At 44.6% G+C, this 27,604-nt stretch overlaps 1 protein-coding gene across 1 annotated transcript in view; it reads right to left on the bottom strand.

Moving 5' to 3' along the window:
- Positions 1–27,604, bottom strand: part of fgf11a (fibroblast growth factor 11a) — a gene marked incomplete at both ends in the record, with an annotated part of 91,473 nt that continues 63,869 nt past the window's right edge. Inside the window, 2 exons of the mRNA XM_084544888.1 lie at positions 1–143; positions 2,448–2,646. Of these exons, the coding sequence (XP_084401014.1) occupies positions 1–143; positions 2,448–2,646 (342 nt within the window). The remainder of the gene's footprint in view (positions 144–2,447; positions 2,647–27,604) is intronic.

Raw genomic sequence — 27,604 nt, 5'->3', positions numbered from 1 at the left:
CTAGGAGGAGGAGGTTTTGGTTTTAGATTGAGGGTCTTTCTTGCCGTTGTGGAGCACGGGCGAGTCACTGGAGGTCTTGGGCGTTTTCCTGGGCGGACTCTGTTCGGCAACGTCATGTAAAGAGGGCTCCCTGTACATGGCCACTGTGAAAGGAGAAGATAAACCAAGAGTTATATGTTGGATTATTTGGAAATACGACCATTTAATGCCCCATTAGCAGCTAGTAGCAGGGGTGTGGCTTTGCTCCGCTACAGAGGAGCAGTGCCAGGGTAGTTTGATTGGCACATCTGTTTTTTGCATCGTCTAATCAGCTCTCCGTCTTATGCGGGGGCACGCCTCGACCCATGGACTTTCTGCCAGACAGATCAACACATCAGTGAGACGCCCGGCACGCCAGCCTTGTGCCGCATTAATTACGAGGCAGCGACTTCAGGAGACTGTTTGCGTGCGCTCGACCGTGCCCGACAGGAGTGTACAGTTCTCGTGTTTAAGCTGCAAAGAATGAAGTCGCGCGGCGCTCAGACATGGTCCCGGGTTGATGAAGATGCTAATGGGAACATTAGCGGCATCTTTAGATCTCGTAGCCGCCGTCCCCACGGGCAACGTTTCTCCAAACTAAATTAAATTATTCTGATTAGACGTTCCAGTGCAAACTGTTTGCATGGACGCGTGGACATAAAATGATCTGATATGTTTGCATGCCCCCAATACAATAAATCTTTACGGCGTGGACGAAGACACGCAGCCTGTTGTCAAATCTGCAAGAAATACAACAGAGGAAGATGTTTTTTCGCCCAGCTTCACAGACAACGCTGAATTCATTCACAGGAAAAGGAGGACCAAGATGGGTCCACATTTTCAAATGCTGTGTCCACAGCGCCTCTGGCTTCATCTCTACAAACACGAGCTTGAACAGCTGGTTGTTTTACTACCACGGTGCATCCGTCCCCGCTGGAAACTCATCACATTATCTAATGTTTGCCCTAATGTGTCTAACATGCACAGGAACAATGTCTTTTTCAGTGGTGTGCTCCGATTTGCCTTATTGCCAAATGGAGCATGCTGCTGTTCTCAGCAAATAATGCTCACAAGCCAACTTTTAATCAGTAAGAGGAGCGTAAATATTTTACTTGAGCACATTAGGTAGAGAGAAACACATTTGTGAAGGGATGCTAATGTCGCTGACTGTCTGCAGGATGTGAAAACAGCTTTACACGGTACTAGAGTATTTGTTTGCAGGTAATTATGTTGTTTCCAAAGGGCCAAAAACTGAGTCTGAGAAATCCTGAGCCCAGTCTGTACTATGGTTCAGATGAGATTATCTGGTCGTACTAGGGTTTACTAGGGACTCATTGGGACCATCCTGATTAATATCAAACCAGTTTGACAATGAGATTCCAAATGTGGATGATTACATCAAAACTATAAAAGAAGCAAGTATAGAAGGACACGGAGCAGTTGACAAGGTCTAAGATTAGCATCAACTAGCACGATACTGTTGCACTCACCTCTAGAACTCTCTGAAGAACAGTCACCTTGGCACTTTGTGTTGACTCCAACTTCAAACCATTTCCTTAACCACACTTTAAAGCTTCTACGAGTCGTTGTTGTTCTTCCTCTTTTGGTTTGATTGGTGGTTGGAAAACCAACTCATGCTCAGATTGCTTTGAGGCTGATTGTCCATTAATAGCATTATCACTGCCATTAAAATGTCTAGTGACGAGGAAATTTCCCATACGTGGGATTAATAAACATGTCTTATGTCAGTTCTCCCGGAGAGCCACTAATAATACACAATGGCCAATAAAGCCTATTCTAATTTAAATCAATCTAAATTTTGGTGGATTCGGGACTTGAATCATCTCTCATTTCCCTCTTCTGTATCTAATATGTTGTCCCTTCTTAAACATATGATCATATCTGAACAACATACCTAGAAATGACATTCATTCATGCATCCTAAAGATGGTTGTGATATTCTGTGCACCCTTTGTGTGCACCACTACTTATTGTAGAGATCAATGCATTTATTTGAATAGAGTATGAATAGAGTAGAGTAATCTTAAGAAATAAGCAATTACAATGTTTCCCTGTCATGTCTGGTTAAGTCTGCTGGGTCTGAAGTGATGTTCCACAAGGCACAGGTCAAGGTCCACTTAGTTCCTCGCATTTTTGTTTCTTATAACACACTGTATTCATCAGTCAAAGTTCACAAAAAATTCTGGTAATATAATTATTTGCTGTGTTTTACATTTCCAGTATGTTTGGGGTAAATTATTATGGAAGCACAAACTTTGACACCTGCTATAATAGCTAAAAAGGGTGCTACCTACAACTTACGCTGTAGAACATCTAAGAAGTGTTTACGATGGAGAAAAATATAAATGCCTTTTCTTGCACAGTCTTGGCTTTAGGGCAGCGTGCACAGCATACACTCAGAGTAGTACCTTCAATTAGTTTGGGCAGGAAGTGAGCAGCTCCCTTGGTCTTCTTGACACGGTTTCCCTTCATGACTTGGCCGTCCCGGTTGATGCCGATGTACCAGGCCCTCCCAGACTGGGTCTGTCTGTACAGGATGGACGAGTAGGTGACGTAGTAGTTCTCGAACACACACTCCTTAAACTTACACTCAGGCGTGAAGTGTTCCTGAAAGACACACACATACACACACACACACACACGTCAGTTACCTCGTCTATTATTTATATATTTACTCTGCAATCCCACTGGCTCAGCTGGGAATGGGAGGAAATGGGCTCCACATTTCATCGTGACAGGGTTACACCAGCATCTGTCGGGTGCGTCAGCCCGCGCGCACACTCGGTCCAACGTGTGCACGCGCCCGCATCGCCACATGAATGAAGCAGTTTGTGAGCCATAACTCAGCCGGTTCGGTTTACCTGCAACAAACAACAATCACCCGGATCCTTCACCCCCTTCACGGTTTACGGGCCCCACTGCCGGCCTTCAGCTCACACACATGCACAGACGTGGGGCGGCGGCTCTGTTTTAGACGATACGTCAACGGCGGGACATCCCCCGCCCTCGTCCCCTCACACACCTCTATCTCCCTCTTGTTACAGCTCTCACCTATTCCTTCTCTATCTCACATTCTTCCTCTCCTTCTCCACTCCGTTCCCTCCATCCCTCCGTCATTTGGTAACCTTGTCGAGGAACAAACCAATTTGCAGGATTGATTTGGAGCCTTGATGTGACGGGTGAGCAGAAAAGGCCTGAATAAGGAGTTTGCTCTCTCTCTTTCTGTATCTCATTCCCTTTCCTCCTCCTCTCACTCACTCCTTCACCCCGTCTTCCATCTCTTCTCTCTCTCCCCCTCTCTCTCTGCTTGTCTGCCACAGCAGGCACGGGGCCTTTAACGCCTTCCCATATCCACTGTACCACACATAAACAAGCTAATTACATTGACTGTATCGCCCATTCTTTAATTACACATCCATTCACTTAGGCAGCCATTCATTTCCGCGCCCACCCATTACCTTAGCTCTATTAGCGCTGAGTGAAATCCAAAGGTCTGGAGTGTCTTGGAGGGTGCAATCAGATTGCTATCATTAACTGTGTTTGCACTGCAGCGTGACGCGCCTTCTCTGCAGCCCGCGTGCGTACACGGAGGGAAATGTACGGGATTAAAGTCTGCTTTGTAAGAGCCTGATCACCAGCACACGCACACCCTCCAGACAGGCGCGCTCAAGTTCCTTAATGGATTAATTACGCAAATGAAACAGAATCCGGTCATGGGAGTAATGTGTAGGGTATGTGTAAGTGTGTGTTGAGGATGTGTTCTCACCAACCTTGTACAAAGGAGGGTTTTTTTGATTCGCAGAGACCACCGTATGCAAGAGCAAGAGTGGGAAAGTGGAAGTTTGGTTGCAGTTTCTAACAGGACAGGCCGCAGTGGAGGGACCAGTTGTTGAAAAGAAGTGTATTTGCATAATGCTGGTTCTGAATAACTGCGCTTTTTGTTTGTGTTTGAGACTAAAAAGTCTAAAATTAAACAAAAATTACAAAAAATTTGTCGCCCCTAAAGGCCATTTTGCTAACTGACCTAGTAATCAAAATCCAGGGATGCCTTCAGGCTGACCTTATCTCCATGCATATTCATTCCTGCTGGTGTGTTTAGGTGTGTGAGGCTGTTGATATAGCTTTCTGTTCAGCATGTTTACGTGCTTGTAGGTAGTAACAAACAAAATATCCGCCTTGAAAACTGAACTTGAAAATGATTTTTTCTGCAGGGAACCGTTTTTGGGGACTCACCAACTCACCAAAATCTTTGCAGCAGAGGTGGAGAGTGCAGCGTTATAGAGCTATAGAGCCATAATAGTAACATTGATGGGAAATACCTCAGGCTGAACTGGAATTTTCCTTTAATCCAATTTAGAGTTAATAGTCTGTGTTATCTGTCCGTTAATATTTTGCCTCCAACTTTACATTTAATGGAAATACTACACCATACCATTGATAAGAAACACGTACGAGACTAAATGCTTCACTGAACGGTTGTCAATGGCAACTGTCAATCATCTTGATGTCACATCGTGTTTCTATAGCGTCAATTGAACATACATCATTATTATATTTACTACCCAACATGACAGAAACCATCCTTGAAAAAAATAAATAAAAAAGTACTTAAAAAAGTAGTGTTTTAGTTTGGCCTAAGTCTCATCCACTAGCATGGAGGGGGTGGAGCTTATGACCTATACTGCAGCCAGCCACCAGGGGGAGCTCTACTTGCTTTGGCTTCACTTCATGGTGTCCACTTTTTTTACAGTCTATGGCAGGAACACAAAAAGTCCTATGTTGTCTGTATGATTTCATACAAACAACACAGGACTTTTTTCCATCTGTGCGGAAAAATTCTGTCAAACAATATATCATAATAATTTGATATTTAATCAAATAAAGCCTTTTGTCTTGGCCATAAGCCAGCTTCACGTACTTAAGCGCAGACACGCACAATGTGCCAGCAGCAATGCTACTTTATAGGATAACACACTATTAGGCAGCCATTTGTAGAGACACATTATTCACCCAGCAGACACACAAGGGACAGACGCACATCTGTCTGCACAGTTTACTCTGAGGAGGCTGATTTCTGACTGATCATTTCCTCTTCATCAAAAGCCGAGGAAAGGGCCGACTTCCTCACACCGCTTCAACCAGAACGCCAAATGAGCTACAGCTTCTGTCTAATAAAAACCGTGAAAACAATCTGTCACCTGAGTCCAATAACCCTCATTTCTCTCCCTCCCCAACAGATGACAAGCCAGGCTTTCAATATCACCGGTGCAGTTCCTCTTGTGTTCAGCAGGGGCTGCTCCAAACACGCAGCCAGTAAAGAGCTCTTATACCCGCCGCCACCGCTGCTACTGCTGCTGCTCTTGATGCTCCAGGATTAACTGGTGTCTACTTGCCACTCCGTAACACTCAGCTCTCCCCAAAGGACCTCTTTTAGCATGCGGGAAAAAAACACAGCTCGAGTCAGAGAGCAGCCCAAAATCCACACGAGGTTTCTTTCTGTGCAGCTTTTTATCCACTACAGTTTAAGCAGCATTAAGTATTGTATTGCTCCGAATGCAGAAGCAGATATAAACCGAACCAAAAATGCATGAATATATTACTGACTTGCACATCCACAGAGCTTATTGGCAGCCTTAGGATATTTTTTCGAAAAAGGGCGGCACAGTGGAGTGGTGGTTAGAACTGATGCCTCACAGCATGAAGGTTCCGGGTTCGAATCCAGGCCGACTGGGGCCTTTCTGTGTGGAGTTTGCATGTTCTAACTGTGTCTGTGTGGGTTTCTCTCCGGGTACTCTGTCTGTGTGAGCCCTGCGATAGACTGGAGACCTGTCCAGGGTGTACCCCGCCTCTCGCCCAATGACAGCTGGGATAGGCTCCAGCCCACCCCGCAGGACTCCAGAGGACAAGCGGTTACAGAAGATGAATCAATGAATGAATGATTTTTTGAAAAAATTTTAAGCACCTGAAAACTCTAATTTGTCCATCACACATATCGACAGCTTCATAATGTATGACAGAAAAGTAGGAACGTGTTTGTGTGTGTGTTTGTGTGTGTGTACGTCCACTCATCCGTGTCTGCTGTTGTGACAGAGAGACATGACGGATCCCTCTTACATCGGTGGGAGGCCGGCCGACGCCAGATGACATGGGTACAGACACACGCGTACAAACGCAGTCTAACGACACCAACAAAGACGGATGGACCGGTTCACTCCCTCATCACTCACTCCCCGAGACAGAGGTGAGAGGGGGAAAAAGAGAGGGATGGCGAGAAAGACGGGGAGTGGCACGGGAAAAGAGGAGATGAAAGAGAAGAGGTGGAGAGAGAGAAGAAAGATGAAACGGCGGGGAAGGTACAGTGAGATTACTCCGCGGTAATGACACACAACGCCTCGTCTTACTTCCACCCGTTGACACCTGAAGGCATGGTTCGGCCCCTTTTCCTGGCACACGGCCGCCATTAACCGATGAGCCCCCAGTGCACTCAGCTGGGTCATTGATTCTATGTAAGACCTCTGTGAAAAGTCAATAGGCGTCGGGGCAGAAAAAAACCCGGATTAAGCTTTGATTGGACGCGCGACAAGGCGACGCAACTGAGCGTGAAGAACTTAAAACGACTTACAATCAGGCAACCGCAGGTTAATCCAGGGGCTTTAAGTCGTAGACTCCTATCGACCGCGTCCCAGAGGACAAATATATTTCCCGCCATCGATAAGACACGTGTGAGCAGGCGCGTGCGTGTGTTTGCCCACGTTTCTGCTGTGCATGACTGAGGAGGAAATATATACTGTACTTTTTTCACAGCTTTCAGTTTCATGTGTCAGCAACTACAACAAATCAATACCGGCTTCCTTGTCACAGTTGTAACTGAACTGTTTGGGCTTTTGTGAGCCGACAAGAGTATCCACGGTGGGTAGTATTTAAGCTGAAAGCTCCAAATTGTGAGAAAGTCGTGGTTTTGCAGGACTCCAGTTATAACTGTGGAGTCTGGCATCATTCATGTAGATGTTACTTAGACATGTAGCACCCACCTAGACCAGACCAGGCACCCCCACCCCATGGCAATGACACTCCTTGATGGCAGCAGCCATCCCCAGCAGGATGCAGCCTGACACAGGTACACACACAAAAACGCTTTAGGAACAACTAAAAAAAAAAAACATGAAGAACAGCACAAGGTGTTGACCTGGCCTCCAAATTCACTAGATCTCAAACTGATCAAGTATCTGTGGGATGATCCAGAGAGGCTCCTCTCCTCAACCGATTGGGCATTTTGTTTGGACATGGGCCTTTATAGAAGGCAACCACAACATTAAAGATAGAAGATAGAAAGATAGAAAGATAGACATGGGCCATTCATAGAAGGCCCATGTCCATTCTCTGATGTTTTGGTGGCACAAGGGACACCTAGGAAGGAGGTTATAATGTTACGCCTGATCGGTTTACTGTATATCCAAAAAAAAACAAAAAAAACAAGCTGAGACAAGGGAAACTGGACTTGTTGGGTTCCATGAAAACATTTCGCCACTCATCCAAGTAGCTTCTTCAGAGGTGCCCTGGTTTTAACACAATGACAAAAAGGCCCAATAAAGTCCTAAAGTAATATTCAGCTTCATTAAGCAGCTAAAGTGATGGCTTTGTCATCTAGACACAGGTGACCTTTACATTAATGCAGCCTCATTCAGACAGCACAGAGACTGGAGGAGCGACATTCGGCATCTTGTACAGAAGACTCTTGTACAGCCTGCATGATAAATGAAGGTACATCTAGGGGTTAAAATAATAGCGGGTTAAAATTCAATGATTGCATCAGAACTTACACAATAATAAATGACAGACAGGACTTTGTCAAACTAGCACAAGTAAAAATGCTTGAGTTTTAAAGTCAACAATAAACGATCTAGCCTCCCCAAACATCTTCTCATCCAGACTTGTTTGGTCTTCTACCTTTTCTTACTACTAAAATTGTTTGTTGCACCACCGTCTGCTTCCCCATGATCTCATTTGAGGGGGCGCACTGCTTCCCAAGCGCTATTTCCGCCAAGATAATCCTAATTTTGCAATGTGTAGATTCGCCGTTGTTTTCAAATCTTGTAGTGTGTGCACGTTTGAGATTAGTCTGCGCCCGGTGCAACATTTTTTTGGCCTCTTGGGGTCAGCAGACACAAGCTGTGAGTCACGTATATTGGTATGGTGTCAATGGTGTGAGTGTGAATGGTTGTCTGTCTCCCTGTGATAGACTGACGACCCCGCCTCTCGCCCAATGACAGCTGGGACAGGCTCCAGCCCCCACAAGACCCTCCAGAGGACAAGCGGTTACAGAAAATGAAGGAATAAACACATTGTGAGCAAATAAAGACAAATAAAGACAAAATAAAGCCAGCAAACGAAGAGTCTGCTTGTTATACCAAGAATGCCTACTACCAGAGCTGAAGGAAAACTGCACAGTTGCTGATAATTCTTCACTGGTTTTAGCCCTTTCATGTTACACATAGTAAATTTGATTGATATTCATTCAGTCATCATCTGTTACTGCTTATCCTCTAGAGGGAGCCTATCCCAGCTGTCATTGGACGGGTCACCAGTCTGTCACAGGGTTAACACTGAAGGACAAACAACCATTTACAACCACGTTCACACCTACGGCCAATTTAGATTTAGCAATTAGGGAAGCCAAAGCACCAGGAGGAAAAGAAAACGCATAAAATATGATTTTCTGAATAATTCAGCTTTAAAGGAAGCACTAAAACATAACTTTCATTCGTCTTTTGGCAAAGAGAAACTTGCAAACGTTTCGGGAAGTTGTTCAAGTGCATCGGGTCAAAAGGCCAACTCCGGCGCCCCACCTTTAAATCTGTCAACCGACTGTCTGTCAGCTCACATCTTCAGACACCGTCTCTCCGTCCTGTCCCTCCTGTCCCTTCGCTTCACAATCCAATAAAAAAAGAAAGTGTCATAAAAAATATCCTGCGGGGAGGAAAAAGTTTAAAGGAGCGGCCGGGTTATAAAAAGATACTGGACTGATCATGAATTGGGAGATGTTTTGTTACGTCCGTACGGCGCGTCGGCGGGTGTTTCTGCTTTACAAGTTATTCTTTAAACGACTGGGTATTAAAGCCGCAATCTAAAAAGATGAATCAGAGCAGATGAAGCCATGGGAATATGGGATTCCGGTCGAAGTAGGACAACTTTTTCTCTTCATAATGAACGATGAATATTTACCTTCAGATGCAACTCTTGTCAGGAGGATAAGTATCAGCACAGTAAGCACGCAGAACAAGGTTAGCCTCACAAAGGCTTGTTTACCGGCAAAGCTGATTATTATCAGAGCAAATGAGCAGAAAAACAACTTTAATTGAGGACAAACAGCTGAGGAAGCACCACAGGAGCTCGCAAAAACAATCCTCTAAAGATAGGCGTTAATTATCATTTATTAATTTATGCGCGGACAACATGCGGCCCTGCCGGTATTGTTTTCTGCATCATCATCACCATCATCAGCGGTGTTCTTTCAAACGGTGCGTTTAAACCATCACTCAGCATTTAGGGAAGACCCCCCCACCTCACACACAAACACACAAACACACACAAAAACGTGCATTTCCAAGCCAGCCACAGTTTTCTCTGGCGGATAAAGTAACCGGCTCAAGTGTTAAAAAACATCAACATCTCCGAGCGCTAAGTGAAAAACAACCCCTGACATTAAAAGGAACTTTGTCAAGCCCCACGGAAGGACCAGCGACGAGGCTGTTTGAGATTTAAAAGGAACATTTTTCTGGTTGACTTGCGCTACGACTGCACACGGGGCTGTCGGGTCTTTTTTTTTTTTTTTTTTTTTTCACAGACAAAAAGATGCTTCACTCTGAAAAAAAAAGGGATGTGTCATCTTCACTGTAGCTGTGTGTGAGTCTGCTCTATTACAGCAGGACAGCTGGCTGCAAAAAAAATAAGTAAAAGATATACTGCTTGTTAGCAGATTTTAAAGGGTGCATCAGTTTTTTTTTTGTATTTGCATTTTAAGTGCAACAGATTTTGATTTTAATGATTGTTATCCAAAATGTATACCTCTATTTGGTATTGGGAATGGCAGATGTCGTTGCATAAAAGGGCTCCAAACTGGTTTAGGATTTTGGTGTTGGGAAAGGCATGTACATCACAGACTGTGTCTTCAAACTAATTTCTTTTAAAAGTTAGTAAATAATACGTCAATTTCAGTATAAATCCTTACCATCTGCATAATTTCTTTAATATTTCAACTTATTCTGTGTGGTATTGTGTGTACAAGGATCAGAATTTCTCAAAAGATTTGAGTTTTGGGCCTTTAAACCAAAACAATGAGCTGAAAGACTATAGCACCAAGCTCAAGAATTGGCTTTAAACCTCAGAGGAGTTGTATGGTTGGCGTGAGCACTGCTTTACCTTATGAAAAGCAGTACCACAATTTCTCAGGCAAACAGGCAGAGATGTGACATTCAGCTGTACTGCTTTTGGCGATCCTAGGGCCGGAGGGTTGGGAGACTAATGTGTGAAAAGGTTGCATGCACATAGAGCCCATGGCTAATCCGGTACATCCCATGGAGGGGCCACAGAGTACCTCTGTGGCCCCTCCCAGGTGGACAGGCAGCGTGTTCTACAGGCAAATTAACACGAGGCGAAGAACTTAAAACTGTCTGAGATTACTTCAAGGTAATGGCACATAAGTGAAGGCAAAGGTGTTCACCCTCGTGTCAGATTGTCTGCTGCAAAAACAGCAGTGAGTCTTTGCAAAACTGTTCAAACTCGGGTGTCAACAGCATTTTTTAAGTTGAGCTACGGATTCTCTGCTGGATTGAGGTGTGGGCTTTGACTCTGGGAACTTTGTCACCTTTAAATCGTGGTTTATCTCTCGCTTTATGCTTCAGGTTGCTGTATGGCAGAAAAATCAATCTTCGCCCTAATCATAGTTCTCATAAGTCCTCGAGGATTTTCTTCTATTTATCTATCCTTTTATATCTACCTTTATTAGCCGTTCAGGGCCTGCTGTTGAGAATCAGGCCCTGATGAAGCATGGTGCTGCCACCACCGTGCTTTATGGTGCGTTTTTGTGTTGATGTGCAGTGTTTAGTGTCTGCCAATTATAATATCTAGTCTGGCAGCCAAAAAAGTGCTTAATTTTGGGCTCATTAGACCAAAGAATAGCTTCCAGCTGACCTTGGACTTTGATTTTCTCCACATGGAACAGCAGTTATTGTATGATTGGTCAAGACAACCAGGACTTATCACAGCCAAACTGCATCTCTGCCTCTTGCCGTCTGACTACAACCTTTCAGCCTCTCCCTGCTCTTTCGAAACCCTCATGAGCAGACGTCCGCCAAAGAGGAGAAAGTTTTCAGCCCTTCAGGCGGAGAGGGGTCCTCGCCCGTGCCAACATTCTGGCATTTACAGGGACGCCATGAGGAGCGCTGGAGCTCGACCAGGCCTGATGGGCTCACGGCTATCCAGACAGCACACACACAGTGAGAGAGGGTGAGAGAGAGAGAGAGAGAAAGAGGAGCGCACATCAACGTCAAGAAGCATCTCACAGGAACACGGGAACCCATATGTAAACACACATTCATGAGATCTGCCTGCACAAAAGGATGAATAAACAAGATGTGGAGCCGGAAACCCGAAAACACACACAGACAAATGAGTAGGTAACACACATACACACACACACAGTGTAATGAGAACAGCTGGAGAGGGTGCAGACGGGTGCACAAGGGGGAAGAAGCAGAGAGGGAGGGAGGGAGGGATGTCCTCTGCTTCTCACCTTGACTGCCAGACCCTCGCTGTGCGTTTGGGGATTTTCCAAAGGGAACCAGAGATAACCTGCCTTACCTCTACACTTCCTCTCTCACCTCTCCTCCCCCCCTCTCTCTCATCTTCCTTTCACTTTCTAGCGTCACCATCCCCTCTTTATATCAGCATCCTCTCCGCCTTCTTCCTCTTTCCCTCAAGGCCACATGTGCCCGCCCGCACACCTTTGCTGCCACATCAGAGGAGGATGCGTGAGGAGGAGGAGGAGGGTAGGGGGTGAGGAGAGAGAGAGAGAGAGAGAGAGAGGAAGGGGAGCAGAGGAAAAGAAACAAGAGTGCTGACTCAAAGAAAAAGCGACAAGCGTTTTCGGATTCGATGGGCGGGTGAGGAAGGTCAGGGTAGAGAGGAGTAGGAGGGTGCGGGGGGGGAGGGAGGAGCGGGTGTGTGTGCACGCAGGCGGCTCGGTCCTCTCAGGTCACACCGTGAGAAGACTTTGTTGAGGGAGCCGACTAATTGCCGGTTTGCCACCTGTCAGGATCATCTGTTGTGGAAATGTGGGCGTTTTTGTGGGCGACTAACATACTAACTCGTACTGTACGTGCACAGTCTGGTACATCTGGCAGTCCGTGAAATGACTGAAGGCATTTCAGCTGCGGGCAAAATTATTCATGAGACTTGAGTCATACTTATGCATAAAATAAGCGATGACAGCTACTGTGCATTTTTTGCAGAAGAGGCTGCTTTTGAGTCAGAAATTGGTAACATCTTCTTCTTTTAAGCTTCATTTTCTATATGAACTACTCATAATAATATTTATTTAATGTGTGTTTTTTCCTTTTTTTCCTTTTACCTGTGTTGTTATTTTCATTTAGCTGAACTGGCCTCTTGGGGGCAGTGGAAACAAGTTGTGGACACAACAGTGACACACTGTGCAATCACTCGAAGCTTCGGAGCAAACCCCATCTTTTATTTAGAGGAAAGTTTTCCGTCCGGCAGATGCATTATTAATGATCATGTTTTCCTGTTGTTGTTGTGTGTTTGTGTGTGTTTTTTCCTGGTTTGTACTAACTCTACGGGGAACTCCTGAGCGTGCACCTGCAACAGTGGCTTTCTGCTGAATTGAACTAAATCGCTCAGAAACGGAGCTATAACAACACAGTGTAAGGGAGAACCAAAACGGTAAAGTGGGAGACTGAACGGCCGAACAATGAGAGCAAACCTTCTGCTGTATGTGTCTGTGAAGGATCCCAGCCGTCAAAAAAGTGGGAAACAAGGTCAACTGGACTTTTTAGAAGATGCAGTTTCCAGATTTATGTGGTGCTAAAGAGCAATACCATCAATAAGTGTGAGAAAATTTGAGAGAAGTAGAAGAGAAGGCAGCTGAAACAGGTCTCCGCATTAGCACACAGAAGACCAAAGTGCTGAAGGCCAGTACCGAGACACTGGCCAGCTTGACGGCTAACCACCAAACACTAGAAGAGGTCAACTCCTTCCTTTGCCTGGGAAGTGAAGTAGTGAGTGATGGTGAATCAGAGGGGGATGTATAGAGGAGAATAGTTAGGGCAAGGGCTGTATTTGGCATGATGGGGGGCATTTGGAGAGCATGTAACATCACACTCAAGACCAAAATATGCCTATTCAAGTATAAAAGTATAAAAACCATACTCCTCTACGGAGCCGAGACTTGGAAATCAACAAAGAACCTCCTGAACAAGCTGCAAGTCCAACCAACTACTGCCTCAGATGTACTGGTATCATCAGATGGCCTGACAAAATAAGGAACAAAGCAACCTGCAATAGTAGTGGACATAAAGAAATGAAAATGGGGACGGATTGGGCACACATTGCGTAAACTGAAACATTCCATCACACGCCGAGCCCTGCAGTGGAACCCACGGGACGGTAGCGGGAGGCCAAGAAACACCTGGAGGAGGAGTGTCACGGGCCGAGACAGAAAGAGCGGGACACAGATGGGAAGACCTGGAGAGGCTGGAACAGAACAGGACGAGGTGGAGGAACATCAGGGTGGAGGAACACACCGGGACGCTCCTTCAAGGAGCAAGGGGCCTAAGAAGTAAAGCGGTAAGAAGAAAGAGCACTTCAATAAGTAGCGTCCTGGTGTGTTTGTATCTTACGCTCCCTGGCGATGGATGCATCCATGAGCCCTGCAGCTCACGAGTGATGCAACACACAGTCCTGCTGACTACAATAACCGCAATCTGTACCGCAGCCAAGCAACAATTTGCAACAATTTGCCAGCACGAGATACTAGAGAAAAAAAAAAAAAGGAAGGAAGTAAACTCATTAGCTATTTGTAAGTCCTCAAGTATGCATGCACATACTGGTGAGAATCAATGAGTAGAAACATTATTGTACGAACTACTACTGGTGACTGTAAGTGCTCTGAGGCGCTGTCCAAGGTGCTGATCCTGGCGCAGCAAGAAGCTATGGATCAACCAACTTATATACATCGATCAGGCATAACATTATGACCACCTTCCTAATATTGTGTAGGTCTCCCTTGTGCCTCCAAAACAGTTGTGACTCATCGGAGAATGGACATGGGTCTTCTGAGGGTGTCCGTGGTGTCCTGTGTGTTGAGGGGAGGGGCCTCTGTGGATCATCCCACAGATACTTGATCAGTTTGGGATCTAGTGAATTTGGAGGCCAGGTCAACACCTTGAGCTGTTCTTCATGTTTTTTCTTTTTTTTTTTTTGTTGTTCCTAAACCATTTTCGTGTGTGTGCCTGCGTCAGCCTGCATCCTGGAATTAGTTAAACGCGGAATTTCTGAAACATCAGGATACAGCCAACGGTGAGCAAGCGCTGATAAAAAGGATTTTGTTCCTGCTCTTTAAGCTAAAAAGTTATTCTTGCATACTCATCCCTGCATGAATCCAGTGACCTACTCTTCACCACGGCTCTGCAGGAAAACCAAGTGAACTAAATATCCTGAAGAGGCCATCCTCTCTCTCTCACACACACACACACATCTCCCTCCCTCCCTCGCTTATACTTCCTCTCAGCTACAGTCTCTACAGAGAAAGGAGCTGCTCGTTGCTACAGAACACAGTGCGGTGATGGATGTGGTAACTCTCTATATCACCTAAGACCATCCATCCCAATTAACTGGTTTTGTGAGACATGGCAGCAAAATGCCACAGTGTGAAATTTGTAAAGAAAAGTCCACTCATAGGCTTTAATTAGTGGCAAAAAGCTTGTGTACTTGAACCCTTTCTTCCCAGTTATGTTTGGCATCCTATAAATTGTTAATTAAAACGTATGTACACGTACACCTGTCTTCTTGTGACCCTCAGTATGTGTTTACAGCTTGTTAGTTCTGATATGAGTGCAGATCAAACTGCAGCAAGGCTTCTGTGTCGGCTCTGACAGCATCATTTTTTAGGTGAGTATGAACAACTCCCATGCCAGATCCTTTTCTCATTCCTCCACCTTGCCTCTTTACCTCCTCTCCTAGTGTTGCTCATGTGAGCAGCGGTGTGGTGTTCCCCATTTAGCGACCGGTACCTCCGTGCATCTCTAAAGAATTCCCCCGTGGAGGGCTCAGAGGAGGCCACGAACAGAGAGCCGGCAAGGAGGGGAGGGGAGGGCACATACAGGGAGGGGAGACTGAACAGCAAGCGAGTAAGAGTTATGGCTGGACTGGTATGAGGGATGGTAGCACTTTGTTACAAAGCCTGCGAGCAGCGGTGTAATTTCAGGTAATAATAAAACCATTTCAGGTTGGTAGATAAACATAGGAACAGTAGAAGAAAACAAGACCATGGACAATAAGGGAGTGGGAATCTGCTATTTTAGAGAAAAGAGGAAAAATAAACTGCAAGTATGCCAGTAAATACTAGCAAACCTTTTTATCATGCCATGATGTAAGAAGTGGAGAAGAGTCATCAGATACTGCAGCTCACATACGTTAACTCGTGGCTACAAGGTAAACCACTGCAGCTGGCAGCTAACCACTAGCATGCTAGGACGCTAGCTTGTTAGCTTGGCTGCTAACAGGACAAAAAGTTCAATCAGTCCAGAAAGCATCTCTCCCTCCTACCCGTCCCCAAAACCGCGACTCATGTAGCATGTGAAGCTATCTGTGTTACCGCTACCTTTTAAAATCCGGCATTTGTGCTCTTGATTTTTCGACCACAGAGATTTAAAATCCTTTTAAGAGAGCTGGTTAAGACTTGGAGGAAACGACTGCAGACATAACGTGAACAAGCTTACCTTTAAAAGAGCTAGCTAGCACAGTTAAATTCGCTAATACTATATTCGCTATATATATGTGTCCATAGAAAGCCACGTCTCAACTAGGGGCTGTACAGACTAGTTGACTTTACTGCCGTGCCATGACGCCGATCATGTGACATAACAATGCGGACGCCTCCTAGAAGACAGGTGAGGATCAAACTAGCAGCGGTTCATCAAGTGTCTTAAAATACTTCATTAAAGAAGAAGCCCACACTGTCGTGACATGCAGAATATGTAAGTCAGTCCTGAGATACAACAAAAATACTACTGTAATGCACACTCATCTGAATAGGCACCTGCTAACGCTAGCAGAGGAACGATCCAAAACCTCTCAGCAGCAGTCAGTTAACAACTTCACTGAACGTCCAGTGGTACAGAGAGAAAGAGGCTGCCCATCAACAATTTGTTGGCGAATTTCATTTTCTAAAGTTATTAGACCTTTAGCTGCTATACACGGAAAAGGCTTCGGAGATAAAAACGCATATGTATTTATTTATTTTTTATCCTGGCTACACTGCGAAGTACTATTAAATGCTACTGACGATTTCATATAGGCTAAACATATCTCCAGTGCACAGTATTGATAAGGTCATGCTTTTATGTTCAGTTCTGTTGTGTTCTATTAGTTGACATTGTTGCTGTGGTTTTTTTGTTGTTGTTTTACAGAGCAAGAGCTGACATTTTAGAAAGTGTCAGACTGACGGTGTTTATGGTGTTGACGTGGGCTGCGGCCGACAGTAGTTTGTGTTCAAGGTTCAGTTACCTTGCAGAAAAGCCTCCGTAGTTGTTGTTGCAAAGCATTACTTTCTACTGAGTTTTTATGTGTGACGTCATCGACTAGTCGAAGTCAACTCGACGTTAACCACATATTATTCGACTTCCAAGGTCGTTCAACCCCTAGTCTCAACAGCATTATGTTTAGTATTCATGTATGCTGCACACTAATTGTCACTAAATCCAATATTAGCATCATTACGGTAATTTCATGACGGAATGATAAAACAAAAAAGGCATGCTCTTATTCTATGCGAAGACATTCCATATACTGTATGAATCATTTTTCATAGGTGGGATAGTATCATAATTAGAGTTTTTTTATTAAGACAGTATACAACCCCCTCACACCCACCCCAAAAAATAAATAAATGAACGCCAGGGTTTCACGAAATTAACAAAGTTGTCAAACCGTTACACAAACGTTTTGTCTCGCATGTGAAAAGAGGCAGGGTGTAGGTTTTAATGAATGGCTTTAATTGTCAGTATTGGGTCAGAAGTAGGGCTGCGTTCGCCTACTCTTTCAGTGCGGAGCTACAATGTCATTCGAGTAAAGTTTTTACTTTGGCCAACTTTCCCCTGTTAACTGCGGAGAGTTTGTCCAGAGCTGGTCCTGGGTAACGGAGTCCGGCCCAATTATGTCTGCCAGCCTCTGTCAGATTGTTTATACCTGGCTGCACATGTGTGTTTGCGGAGATGTGGAGGGTGGTGAAATTGCACGAGGGGTAAGTGTGTGTGAAAAGTGTGAGTGTGTGTGAGTGTGTTAGCGCACCGGTCCATTTTCTTTTTTTTTGCAGTGCGCGTGTGTGTGTGTGTGGCTTTGACTACATCTCAAAAACACCACACCAACCTCCCCCCCCACCATCGCTCCTCCTTCCCTCCCGCTCCGCTGCCATCTCTCCACCCGGGAGGCTTTTCCAGAGCACACGGCAAATAAAGTGGGGCAGGTCCGCGGCTGAGCACTATTTTTATCAGAAAGCAATTTTCGGGAGGTGCCCACAGGTAAGAGGGTCCCAGACGCCTCAGACAATAGAACCATGACAAGGAGTTTCCCCCTGCTGTTGACCTCTGCTGAGCTACTCCCACATGCCCTGGTTCTAAATGAGCACCGGCTAAGCACTGCGTAGACCTGCTTCTTGTCCGTGCATTAGCATCAACTGTTTGCTCTGAAGCGTTTTATCCATATGCACGATTTAAGATGGGCAAGGATGTGACATACTGGAAAGACCGGCGCTAGGTGGAGGTGGAGAAATAAAAAGAGATGTATGGTGACCAGATGAATAACGGTACCGCAGAGGTGAAAGTGACAAGAGAGTGATGAAGGGGAAGTGTGTATTGCTAGGGATGTGTAAAGACAGATGGATACACGCGGCCCATCTGGCCTCTTTCTTCTTCTTACAGATGGACTATTTGGCTCTGGCATGAAAAAGTTTCTGTTTCTTTCGCAAGGCAATTAGACGGTATTTAAATTGGAGCTCACTTGTGAAGGAAGTACACGACGCGCTGGGAGTATTGTACTTTTTTATGGAGACAACACGTACTGTTAACGTGCTATTGCTATATGCATGATAGCATACGTAGCTCCACTTTCACAAGCTCCAAGCAAAAACCAATAATTGGCCATCCTTGGTAATGATTTAGTACAAATATTTAGGTGCAATTATATTCTTTTTTTTATATACTTAATCCCTGGTCACAATTATTTGATTGGACCTTGCCCATTTCGCATACTGTAATCATTAGATTATCACTTGTGCAAAAGCAGATAGATGAAACTCACAGGTGTCATGTTTACATCCACTATTTTCACATTGTTTTCAACCCTTTATTTATCTATTTAACTTGAATGGATATGGTGTCATATCGTAGAAGAAGAAGAACTTTTTTTTCTCGTGCGGGTTACTATTATGTGATTAGTCAGAAATTGTAGCAGAAATGCCCTATGAGCTCCCAGATGCTAATATTCGCAGTGTGACCGCTAATCTCTCCTGGGTAGAGATCGGCATACTGTGAGTGGGCGCATGCTGAGTGAACGGAGTGATCTGACACGGTCGTCAAAATGACTGGCCGACATCCGAAAAATCTCCCACGATGCTTAGCGCGTGTGACGGATACTGCAGTGGGAGGGGCCTAATGAGGACTTCCCCTGAGAACAAATTTCTCGCTTCTCGCGGACTATGTAACAAGCTTATAGGGGAACTACTGTTTGTTACAACCTGGACCTTATTTCTGGCATAAAATAAAATCGTTTACTCACCCATATAACTTTGGTGTCATTTGGAGTTGTTCGTACGATATTTAGATCCACATATATCCATATAGTGGGAGTGAATGGGGCACCGAAACGCAGCCTCTAAATAACACATTATCTGCTGCGAAACTCGTTCATTTCACCAATATTTTGTTATGATACGCTAGTGCTATTCCCCCATTGAGTTCGGAGTTACCTGTTGTCACCCGGGGTCTGTACATTGACCTACTAACCTCTGACCTGGATGATGTCAACTGTGAGCGCCGTGCACACCCCTTGCTACTGCTAGTTTTTTGCAACATGGCTGAATATTTTTCTGATTCTGAGGTTGTAGACGACGACTTTGTTTATGATGGATGTCCTTACCGTTTTGAGCCAGAGTATACGGATGAGGAGCTTGTTGAAAGGAGGATGCGGAGGCAGAGAGAGGAACAGCTGGCCAAAGAACAACAAACTGCTGCACAGGTAATTCCGGACTCAACGGAGAATAGCACTAGCGTATCATAACAAAATATTGGTGAAATGAACGAATTTCGAGGCAGATAATGCGTTATTTAGAGGCTGTGTTTCGGTGCCCCAGTCACTCCCACTATATGGATATATGTGGATGTAAACATCTGACGAACGACTCCAAATGACACCAAAGTTATATGGGAGAGTAAATCATCCTATTTTATGCCAGAAATAAGGTCCAGGTTGTAACAGTAGTTTCCCTTTAAGGCTCTCTGTTAGGTGTTTGCTTTGGGGTTGGAATTGCACAGTTCCGAGCAATTGTCTGTGTATTGAGCGCTATAGTTGACTTCTCATATACATCACACATATGTTATGGATATATAATGTAATAATTTAACTTGTAGATTGGTATTTTTACATTGTGACACTTTAATTTTACTTAAGTGAAAGATTTAAATGTCTTCTCCACCACTGATTGTTCCGTTGTTCATATTTCTAATTACTATGTAAGCCATACCTTTAGATGACTAAATACACCAGCATGTGCCAGCTTGCTGGCTGTTGCCCTTACAATTAATGTTCACCTGGGACAGCTGTCTTTTTTCATTTTGGCACCATGACAATTTTGCTTTTACCATGGCTGGCATGAACTGGTAAGAGTGGAGACGCTTCATTTTAAGCTAAAGTACATTTATATTTACACAAATCAACTTAGAACGGGCCCAATTTTAATGCAATTTTGACATATTTCCTACAAGATCATTTTAGTTTAGTCAACATTTTTTCTGTAGTTGAAGGAGCAGTGAAAAAAAGTGGGGGGGATGCGAGAGGGGGGCGTTGACAGAAGAGAAAGGTTTCAGGATGAGAAGGACAAATGGAGAAAGGGGAAAGGAGAACAGAGAGGTAGAGGACAGAGCTAGGACAAGGACTGCAGATAAGGGACACATGGAGACAAGGGGTGGGGGTATATTCTGAATAGAAGAGGTTCATGGGGTGACAAAAAAGAAAGTGATGGCGGAGGGGGGAGTGGAAAAGGCAAACCGCAAGAGACGCCAACAGACACAAATGGTCGGACAGGGAGCAAGACAGACTGACAGGCGAGTAAAAGCTGTACAAGTGAGATGGAAGGGAGGGGGGTAAAGGGAGACGGGGGGGAGAGGGAAGAAAGATGAGCGCGGTGGCGGTTGTTGCTCCCAGAGGGGACGTTATGTTCGCTCGGAGTCTGGGCCTGTCAGACCATCCCTCTCTCCCTCTCTTCTCCCAGCGACTTCCCATCTTTCCGTCTTCTCTCCTTTCAAGCCGGTGACAACCATCACGCCCGTTTGTTATCACTCGTGCTAAGATCCAGACCCCTTATTCAGTCTGAGGAGCGCGGGCCCTCGAATGTAAAAATCACACGTGTTGTATGGTTGCACATCGGGGAAAAATTCACATTGCACGTGTGAGAATGCGTTTCATTCAGTTTTAATCTCTTTTGGAGATTTGGTGCGAGCCGGCGTCAAACAAGACTCCGTTTCCTCCCTGCACATTTTTATGTAAATGCAGAAAAGCCGATGCTTTGCAGTGACTCACTCCTCCGTTCTCCTCCTCACCTCTATTATCATCTCGTTTTATCCGCCCGAAACAAGAGGCTCATGTAAGGACAAAAGGACACTGGCTCCATCATTTAGCCTGTCACTCCCACTCCGTTGTTTATCTTGTGCACAACAACTCCTAAGTCTGCCGTTCAAGGCGTCGCAAATGTGTTATTTTTGTTTACAGTAGATTACTTTGCAGTAACTTATAAGTGTAACACTTTCCCTTTCTCTGCTGACTGCTAAAAAGCCTCATAGTGTTGTTTGGGTGATCTCTGAATATCTCTGAGGGCTGCCTGTATCTTTGCTGAGGCAGGTAAATTGTCGCTCAAGAGAGAGAAAGCCCTCCTCAGTGAAGTAATTCCTATTTATTTTCCTGCCTCAGAGCTGTTTTCACTGCTGATATGCAAATGCGTCTGATTGTGTGAGAACGTGTGGTTAAACAAAACCACAGAGAGCGGTTTGGGGGCGTTCTGTGTGCTACGTGATCAATTATTCATGATGTGTGTTTGCAGGGGGAAACACCACCTTGGCAGCTGGAGCAATCAGCATCGTGTATAACGGGGCTTGTTCTTTTCTTTATGAAAGATATTAGACATATTTGCAAACGCTGTGTTAACATTCGGTCTCTGTGCTGTTTTTCCATGAGTGTCATCTGTGAGCTGGCGTTGTTGGGACACTGGAACTGGAACTTTGGAATTTTCAATCTTTGTGCTACAATACTGACCAAAAAATGGCATTATTCAACAACCCAAAGAATAAACTATGAAGATTTAAGGCTCATTTAAAGTACTGCGGGACCTAGACGCCATAACTTACGCATGTAGCCTACGCCGGTGCGAGTCATTTATACTTGTGCGCTCGTCAGTCTGGCTCGCTCTGTAAAAACACCTCCCAAACGCTAGTTGGCGCTGTGTCTTTTCAAAACCAAATCCAAAACAATCAATTCGGCGTCAAATTGGTGCAGAAGTCTAAACCGCCTATTAGTGAATTAGGTCAAGTATCTCGTCCACTGGCTGTTCCCTCTACACGTGTCCTTGGGCAAGACACTGAACCCAAATTTGCCCACAATGGTAAGCCTCACTGCCAAGTGTGCGTTAATGTGTTTATAAAGGCAGACAAGTTAGATGCTGATATGTTTGGATTCCACTTAGAAAGTAAGCTAGTTAGCCTATCCAGTTAACACTTACACTAACTACCTGGTAGCCCTGTTGAGCTCCTGCACACTCAGTGTTGTGTCGATGGGACGATTGTTAATCAGAGACCCATGGGTCATAAGGACCAGCGGAACCCTAGACCAGAGACTCTTAAGTGACTGTCAACACTTGCTTTTGATAATCAAACAAAAATCCATGGACCGACTGGGCCTTTCTGTGTGGAGTTTGCATGCTCTCCCTGTGTCTGCGTGGGTTCTCTCCAGGTTCTCCAGCTTCCTCCCACCGTCCAAAGACATGCTCATTAGGTTAATTGGTGATTCTAAATTGGCCGTAGGTGTGAGTGTGAATGGTTGTCTGTCTCTCTCTGTTAGCCCTGAGATAGACTGGAGACCTGTCCAGGGTGTACCCCGCCTCTCGCCCAATGACAGCTGGGATAGGCTCCAGCAGACCCTGCGACCCTTAACAGGAATAAGCGGTTACAGAAGATGAATGAATGAATGATGCAAAAGAGATGCAGGCAAAATGCATGTCCACGTGCCTCTCTGGTGACCACCTGTGACCTGATCGTTGTAGAATAGTGTGCAAATAGCTGTCGCGGCCGATTCAGAACCGTGACTAGCGTAACGGTCATAGCAATCAAATACGGTCTGAGCAATCAGATCTCAAATGCATTTTGGAAGTGTCCACAGCTGTACTTTAAGCTGCCCACTTGTGATTGGATCAGCCGGGACGTGTGTTAATACCAGGTCTAATCAGGGCCTACATCTCGGGTCTTGTTGTTCTGGTGGCAACTGACCAGACTGTGAAAACCACCAGACAAAACCAGTGCAGACATCGGTCAATACAAACACTGAGAAGATATACTGATCTAGGACACTGTTTAAAATGTGGATTTCTACCAGTGCACCATACTTCAAAATCATGCTGTGTCATTGAGTGAGAAACAAAATCTATACCTCTGTAGCTCCCCCTGACCTTTGATCTCCCTACGGAGAAGACGGGGAAGGAAATGTTTCTCTAAGGGCATCGTTGACCTTGACCGCAAATTGCTTAAGGGCCTCTGTCATCCTCTAATCACTTCTTTTTTTTCCCTCCTTCCTTTCTTTCACGAGGCCACATTTATTGACTACTTTCTCACATATCCTATGAGCAGAAACAACAAAACAAAAGTGGAATGTGTGATCAAGCACATTTAATTAATAAATAAAGTCTGTTTCATGCTGTTTAATTAGTTTGCAAGCTAATCTGATGGCACCACAAATGTTTGAAGTACTTTAAAGGTGTCGTCATTAAATTAGATCGGATGATTAAATGAAATTCCACTGATCCTCGTGGGGAAAACGAGTTGCGGCAGCGGAGGAGTACAGAGTAAAAATGAGAAGAGGCCAAACAGAAAATACTGACGGAAACTGCAACAAATGGGCTCCGAATGAGAATGATGCAACTGATGAATAAAGATAAATGATGAGGCAAAGCGGAGCCAAGCCAGAAAACTACTTTTCCTTTTTCCCTGGGCCATTACTGGCAAATGCACGGCTGGGAGGAGGCGGCTTCATTTCCAGATCCTTTAAATAAGTGTTGTAATTATCTGCTCGTGTGTGCGCGCTTGCAGAGGGCAACACGTCTGCCACGGAGGCCCATGAAAGATTAATGCTGAGTAGCCTCTGGAACATTGCCGCAGCCGATGTGAGCCTGTGTTATTTCTACAAAAAAGGTAGGGAAGGAAACACCTCTCCACCTTGGTTACGCGTTTACGCCGATGCTGCTTGAGAGAATTCTACGAACAAACATTAACAATACTTATATAAATGATGAAGACAACTGAGCTTAGAGAAAGAAAACCAATGATGTAACTATAAGTCTAGAAACCATGTTCACATATTACTAATTTACAAGAACAAATGCATCATTTAATGAATCATAAATCATAAAATGTTGACACTGACAATGTAGATAGCTCACAAATGTATCTGGCAATGACGCGTTGGAGACAAGATTGTAAAGGTGGGCAACCGTTTTCTAAACATCTGAAGTATGATCAGCTTTTACAGCTAACATGTTGGCAAATGCTTAAATATTTACATCTTGTAGTTACAGAGCAAGCATATTCCATCTCCGTTTCTGTTCTGTTATTCTCCACTCGGGGCTGAACGAGTTTTTAAAGTCGACTATTATGTGATGAAAGTCAACTAGCTGGTGTTGCAACTAGTTGCTGATGACGTCACTAATAAAGACGCAATGGAAAGTAATGCTTCGCAAAAATGAAATCTATATTCTTGACCTGAACACATACGCTGAGAACAGACAGCTCATGCGCTTCATAATTACTGTACACTGCAGACATGTATAGCCTGTATAAAAACTGCAACTCAACACCATCTATAGCATGTAATAGTACCCCACAGCGTGTTGTAACATGGGATAGTTGATAGTTGTTGATGTGCAGCCGCCTTCTTTTTGTTACCTCAGTACATTTGGTGAAGTTGTTAATTGACTGCTGGCGAGAGGATTTAGATTGTTCCTCCGTTAGCGTTAGCGGATGCCTTGATGAACCACTGCTAGTTGGGCTCCTCACCCATCTTCTCAGAGGTGTCCATGTTGTTATTGTCATGTGATCTCGTGACTTGTCGACATGACGCCTAAGGCATCGACAAACTGACTAGTTGACTTGTTGGTACAGCCCCTATTCTCCACCAACTCCTAGCTTAATGCTAAATGCTCCACTGTGTTCATTAGCTAGTCACTAAAAAAACCATACAGTAGAATTTTCAAACAGACGGCTGACACTTCTTTATGTGAAAGACTTGTTGTGCTACATATCCTATTTGGGCTGGCTTCAACTTTCTTGACGGTCCGATTAGCTTTTAAACAGATGGCACCACCAACAAAATCAAGGGTGACCTGCCGGCAATGTAGCGCTTTGGAATTGTTGCTGCTGGTGCTATGAATACAGCATCAAACTTCAAGAGTGTTATGACTAACCGTGACTTACTTAAATTGCAAAATTTGTCTTTGAAATTGACAACTGACGAAACGAGGTCAAGCATTTTTTTTCTTTTTGCTGAAGACAGTTGTGGTGTGTAAACCAAAATGAGTCCAAATGTCTCTAACATAAGGAATTGCTTGGGCCCATCACCCAAGGCTGCATATACATTTCTAGACGACGGCATAAAATTCTCACATTGAGGTTACTTCTTTAACCGCTTCTTAAAACGCTACAGGGGAAGACAGATGGGCCTTGTTCCCTGCACATGCTAACGATTGCATAACAGGATGTTAAGGCTGCCTTTCTCTGCACCCTGAAGGCAACAAGCGTCAAAATGTGCCTTCCTCCTCTATTTCTGTACTTCTCCATCTCACTCTCTTTCTCCGGTGCACACGTTCGCACAGAACAATAGCAGAGAAGGTGGTTTAACGTGAGAGGGGGGGAAATCCTCCTCCTCTCCTTTGTCCTCACACCGTTCTCATCTCAAAGGGATTTTCTCAAATGTTCCTTCTTACCTCTCTCTCTCTCTCTCTCTATCTCTCTCTCACTTTCCCCGTGGTTATTTCCCTTAGTGAAAATGGGTCACCTTTCTTCTGTCAAGAGGATGCCTGGGTAAGTATAACCTCGGTATCACGGTGAGTGTGAGTTTCAGTGTGTGCGTCCAAGGTTTTTATTGTCTAGGGGGGGTTCCAAGACCTGGAAAAGTCGCTCAAGGACCATTTTCTGGGTCTCAAAAGGGGAAAAGTATAGTTTTTTTGGGGGGGAGGATGGGGTTTCAGTAGGGTTAGGCTCGGGTTAAAATATGGATGTTACAGTAGCAGTTAGTGCTACGCAACTCAGGACTTTTTGAGAACAAAATGCCAAAAAATGCAATTTTGGCTCAGGTGTACGTAAGTCCCTATGCAATAAGATAGAAATGCACATAACATTTCAATTTTGCTTTGAACTTTCCATTTAAAATAATAATTTTGAATTAGTGCAAAGCTGACAGCTGAGAATGATCACAATAATAAGAAAAAGATCTAGGTTTGAAGTACTGGATTCCTCTTTCTAAGGTGAAAGCTCCTGGGTTGCATCTTTATTAAAAATTCTATTCTATTGTCACTAACGGGACATTTTCCTCATCAAACACTAATTTACTACCTGCATAGGGATTTTTGGACCAAGACAAGCTTCAGACTTTCAAGAATTCTCTTCAGTCTTATTGCAATTTGTGGTTTGTAAAGTAAGGAGCTGCCAGAACTAAGCAGAGACGTAAGTCAATGTTTACGTCCCAGCATGAGAGAATGGTGTTCACATGTGTGCAGCAGCACAAGGGAGCATTTTGTGTACGTGTCTTCTTTCCTGGCCACTTCTTGCATTGTTGCACCTGACAGAATCCCTGCCTCTCCTCTCATCGTCTCTGGCAGTGTGCACGCTGGCAGCGTCGGATGGACTTTGAAGTGAGCGCACCGATGCACTTCAAACAAGATCTCACACACTTTGCAAGCGTGCCAAGAGGGGGTGAAAAAAAAAAATGCTGAAAAAAGGGCTTTTCTCGGCATCCTGATGGAGTGCACTCTGATCATCTGTTCTTCCATCTAGCTCTCAAATCTGTGGCTCGGCTCTGCCACTTTTCTCTGTTCATCAATGCGAGACAACTCTCTGGAAGCACCGTGTGAACTGTTTCACAAGCTTCAATGTACAAGTGCTGCTGTGACCGCGAGCAGTGAACTGTTTGATGCACAGATATATACACCTACCTTAGATTCACCTCAGCTTGTCAAAGAGTGACTACGAGGCAGCCAGGTTAGGGTGACAAGCCTGTCTCATAATTCACATTGTCTCATGTTGGGCTGTTATGTGTACGCTAGAGACATTATTTCCAGGTCAAGCTGCTCAACACGACAGGACAGGATGTCTTCAAAACAGTCTTTTGTTAGGAACAATACATTTGCAGCTTCTTCTTCAGTTTTGTTCTGTCTCTAGGAAAAGACACGATGGCTGCACTGCTGCAATCACTTGGCCTTCATACCCTGAGACATGTTGGTTGCACCATTTGTCCTGATGATGTTTTGAACAGATACGATATTCAACCAGTTTTATTTATGTTTTTAAGATATAACTGCACCCCTGTCATACAAGGCAATGTCTACACTACCACTCAGGAGACAAGTGACATCTTTACATAGACTAGCAGCGATGTGGTGACCAGAGAGCATGGAGTGTTGATGAAGTTCAAGGAGTTGCAGCAATGATAGGTGAAAAACACTTATCTGACAATGCAATGTAGGTAGAGTTGAACTAATCTCAGCTTTGAGGCAACGGAACTGAGGCGCCAACCCATTGGAGCA

The sequence above is a fragment of the Chelon labrosus genome (genome assembly GCF_963514085.1).
Source record: "Chelon labrosus genome assembly, chromosome: 1".
NCBI lineage: Eukaryota > Metazoa > Chordata > Actinopteri > Mugiliformes > Mugilidae > Chelon > Chelon labrosus.
The sequence above is the reverse complement of the archived record's forward strand: the minus strand, read 5'-3'. Positions and strand labels throughout refer to the sequence as shown.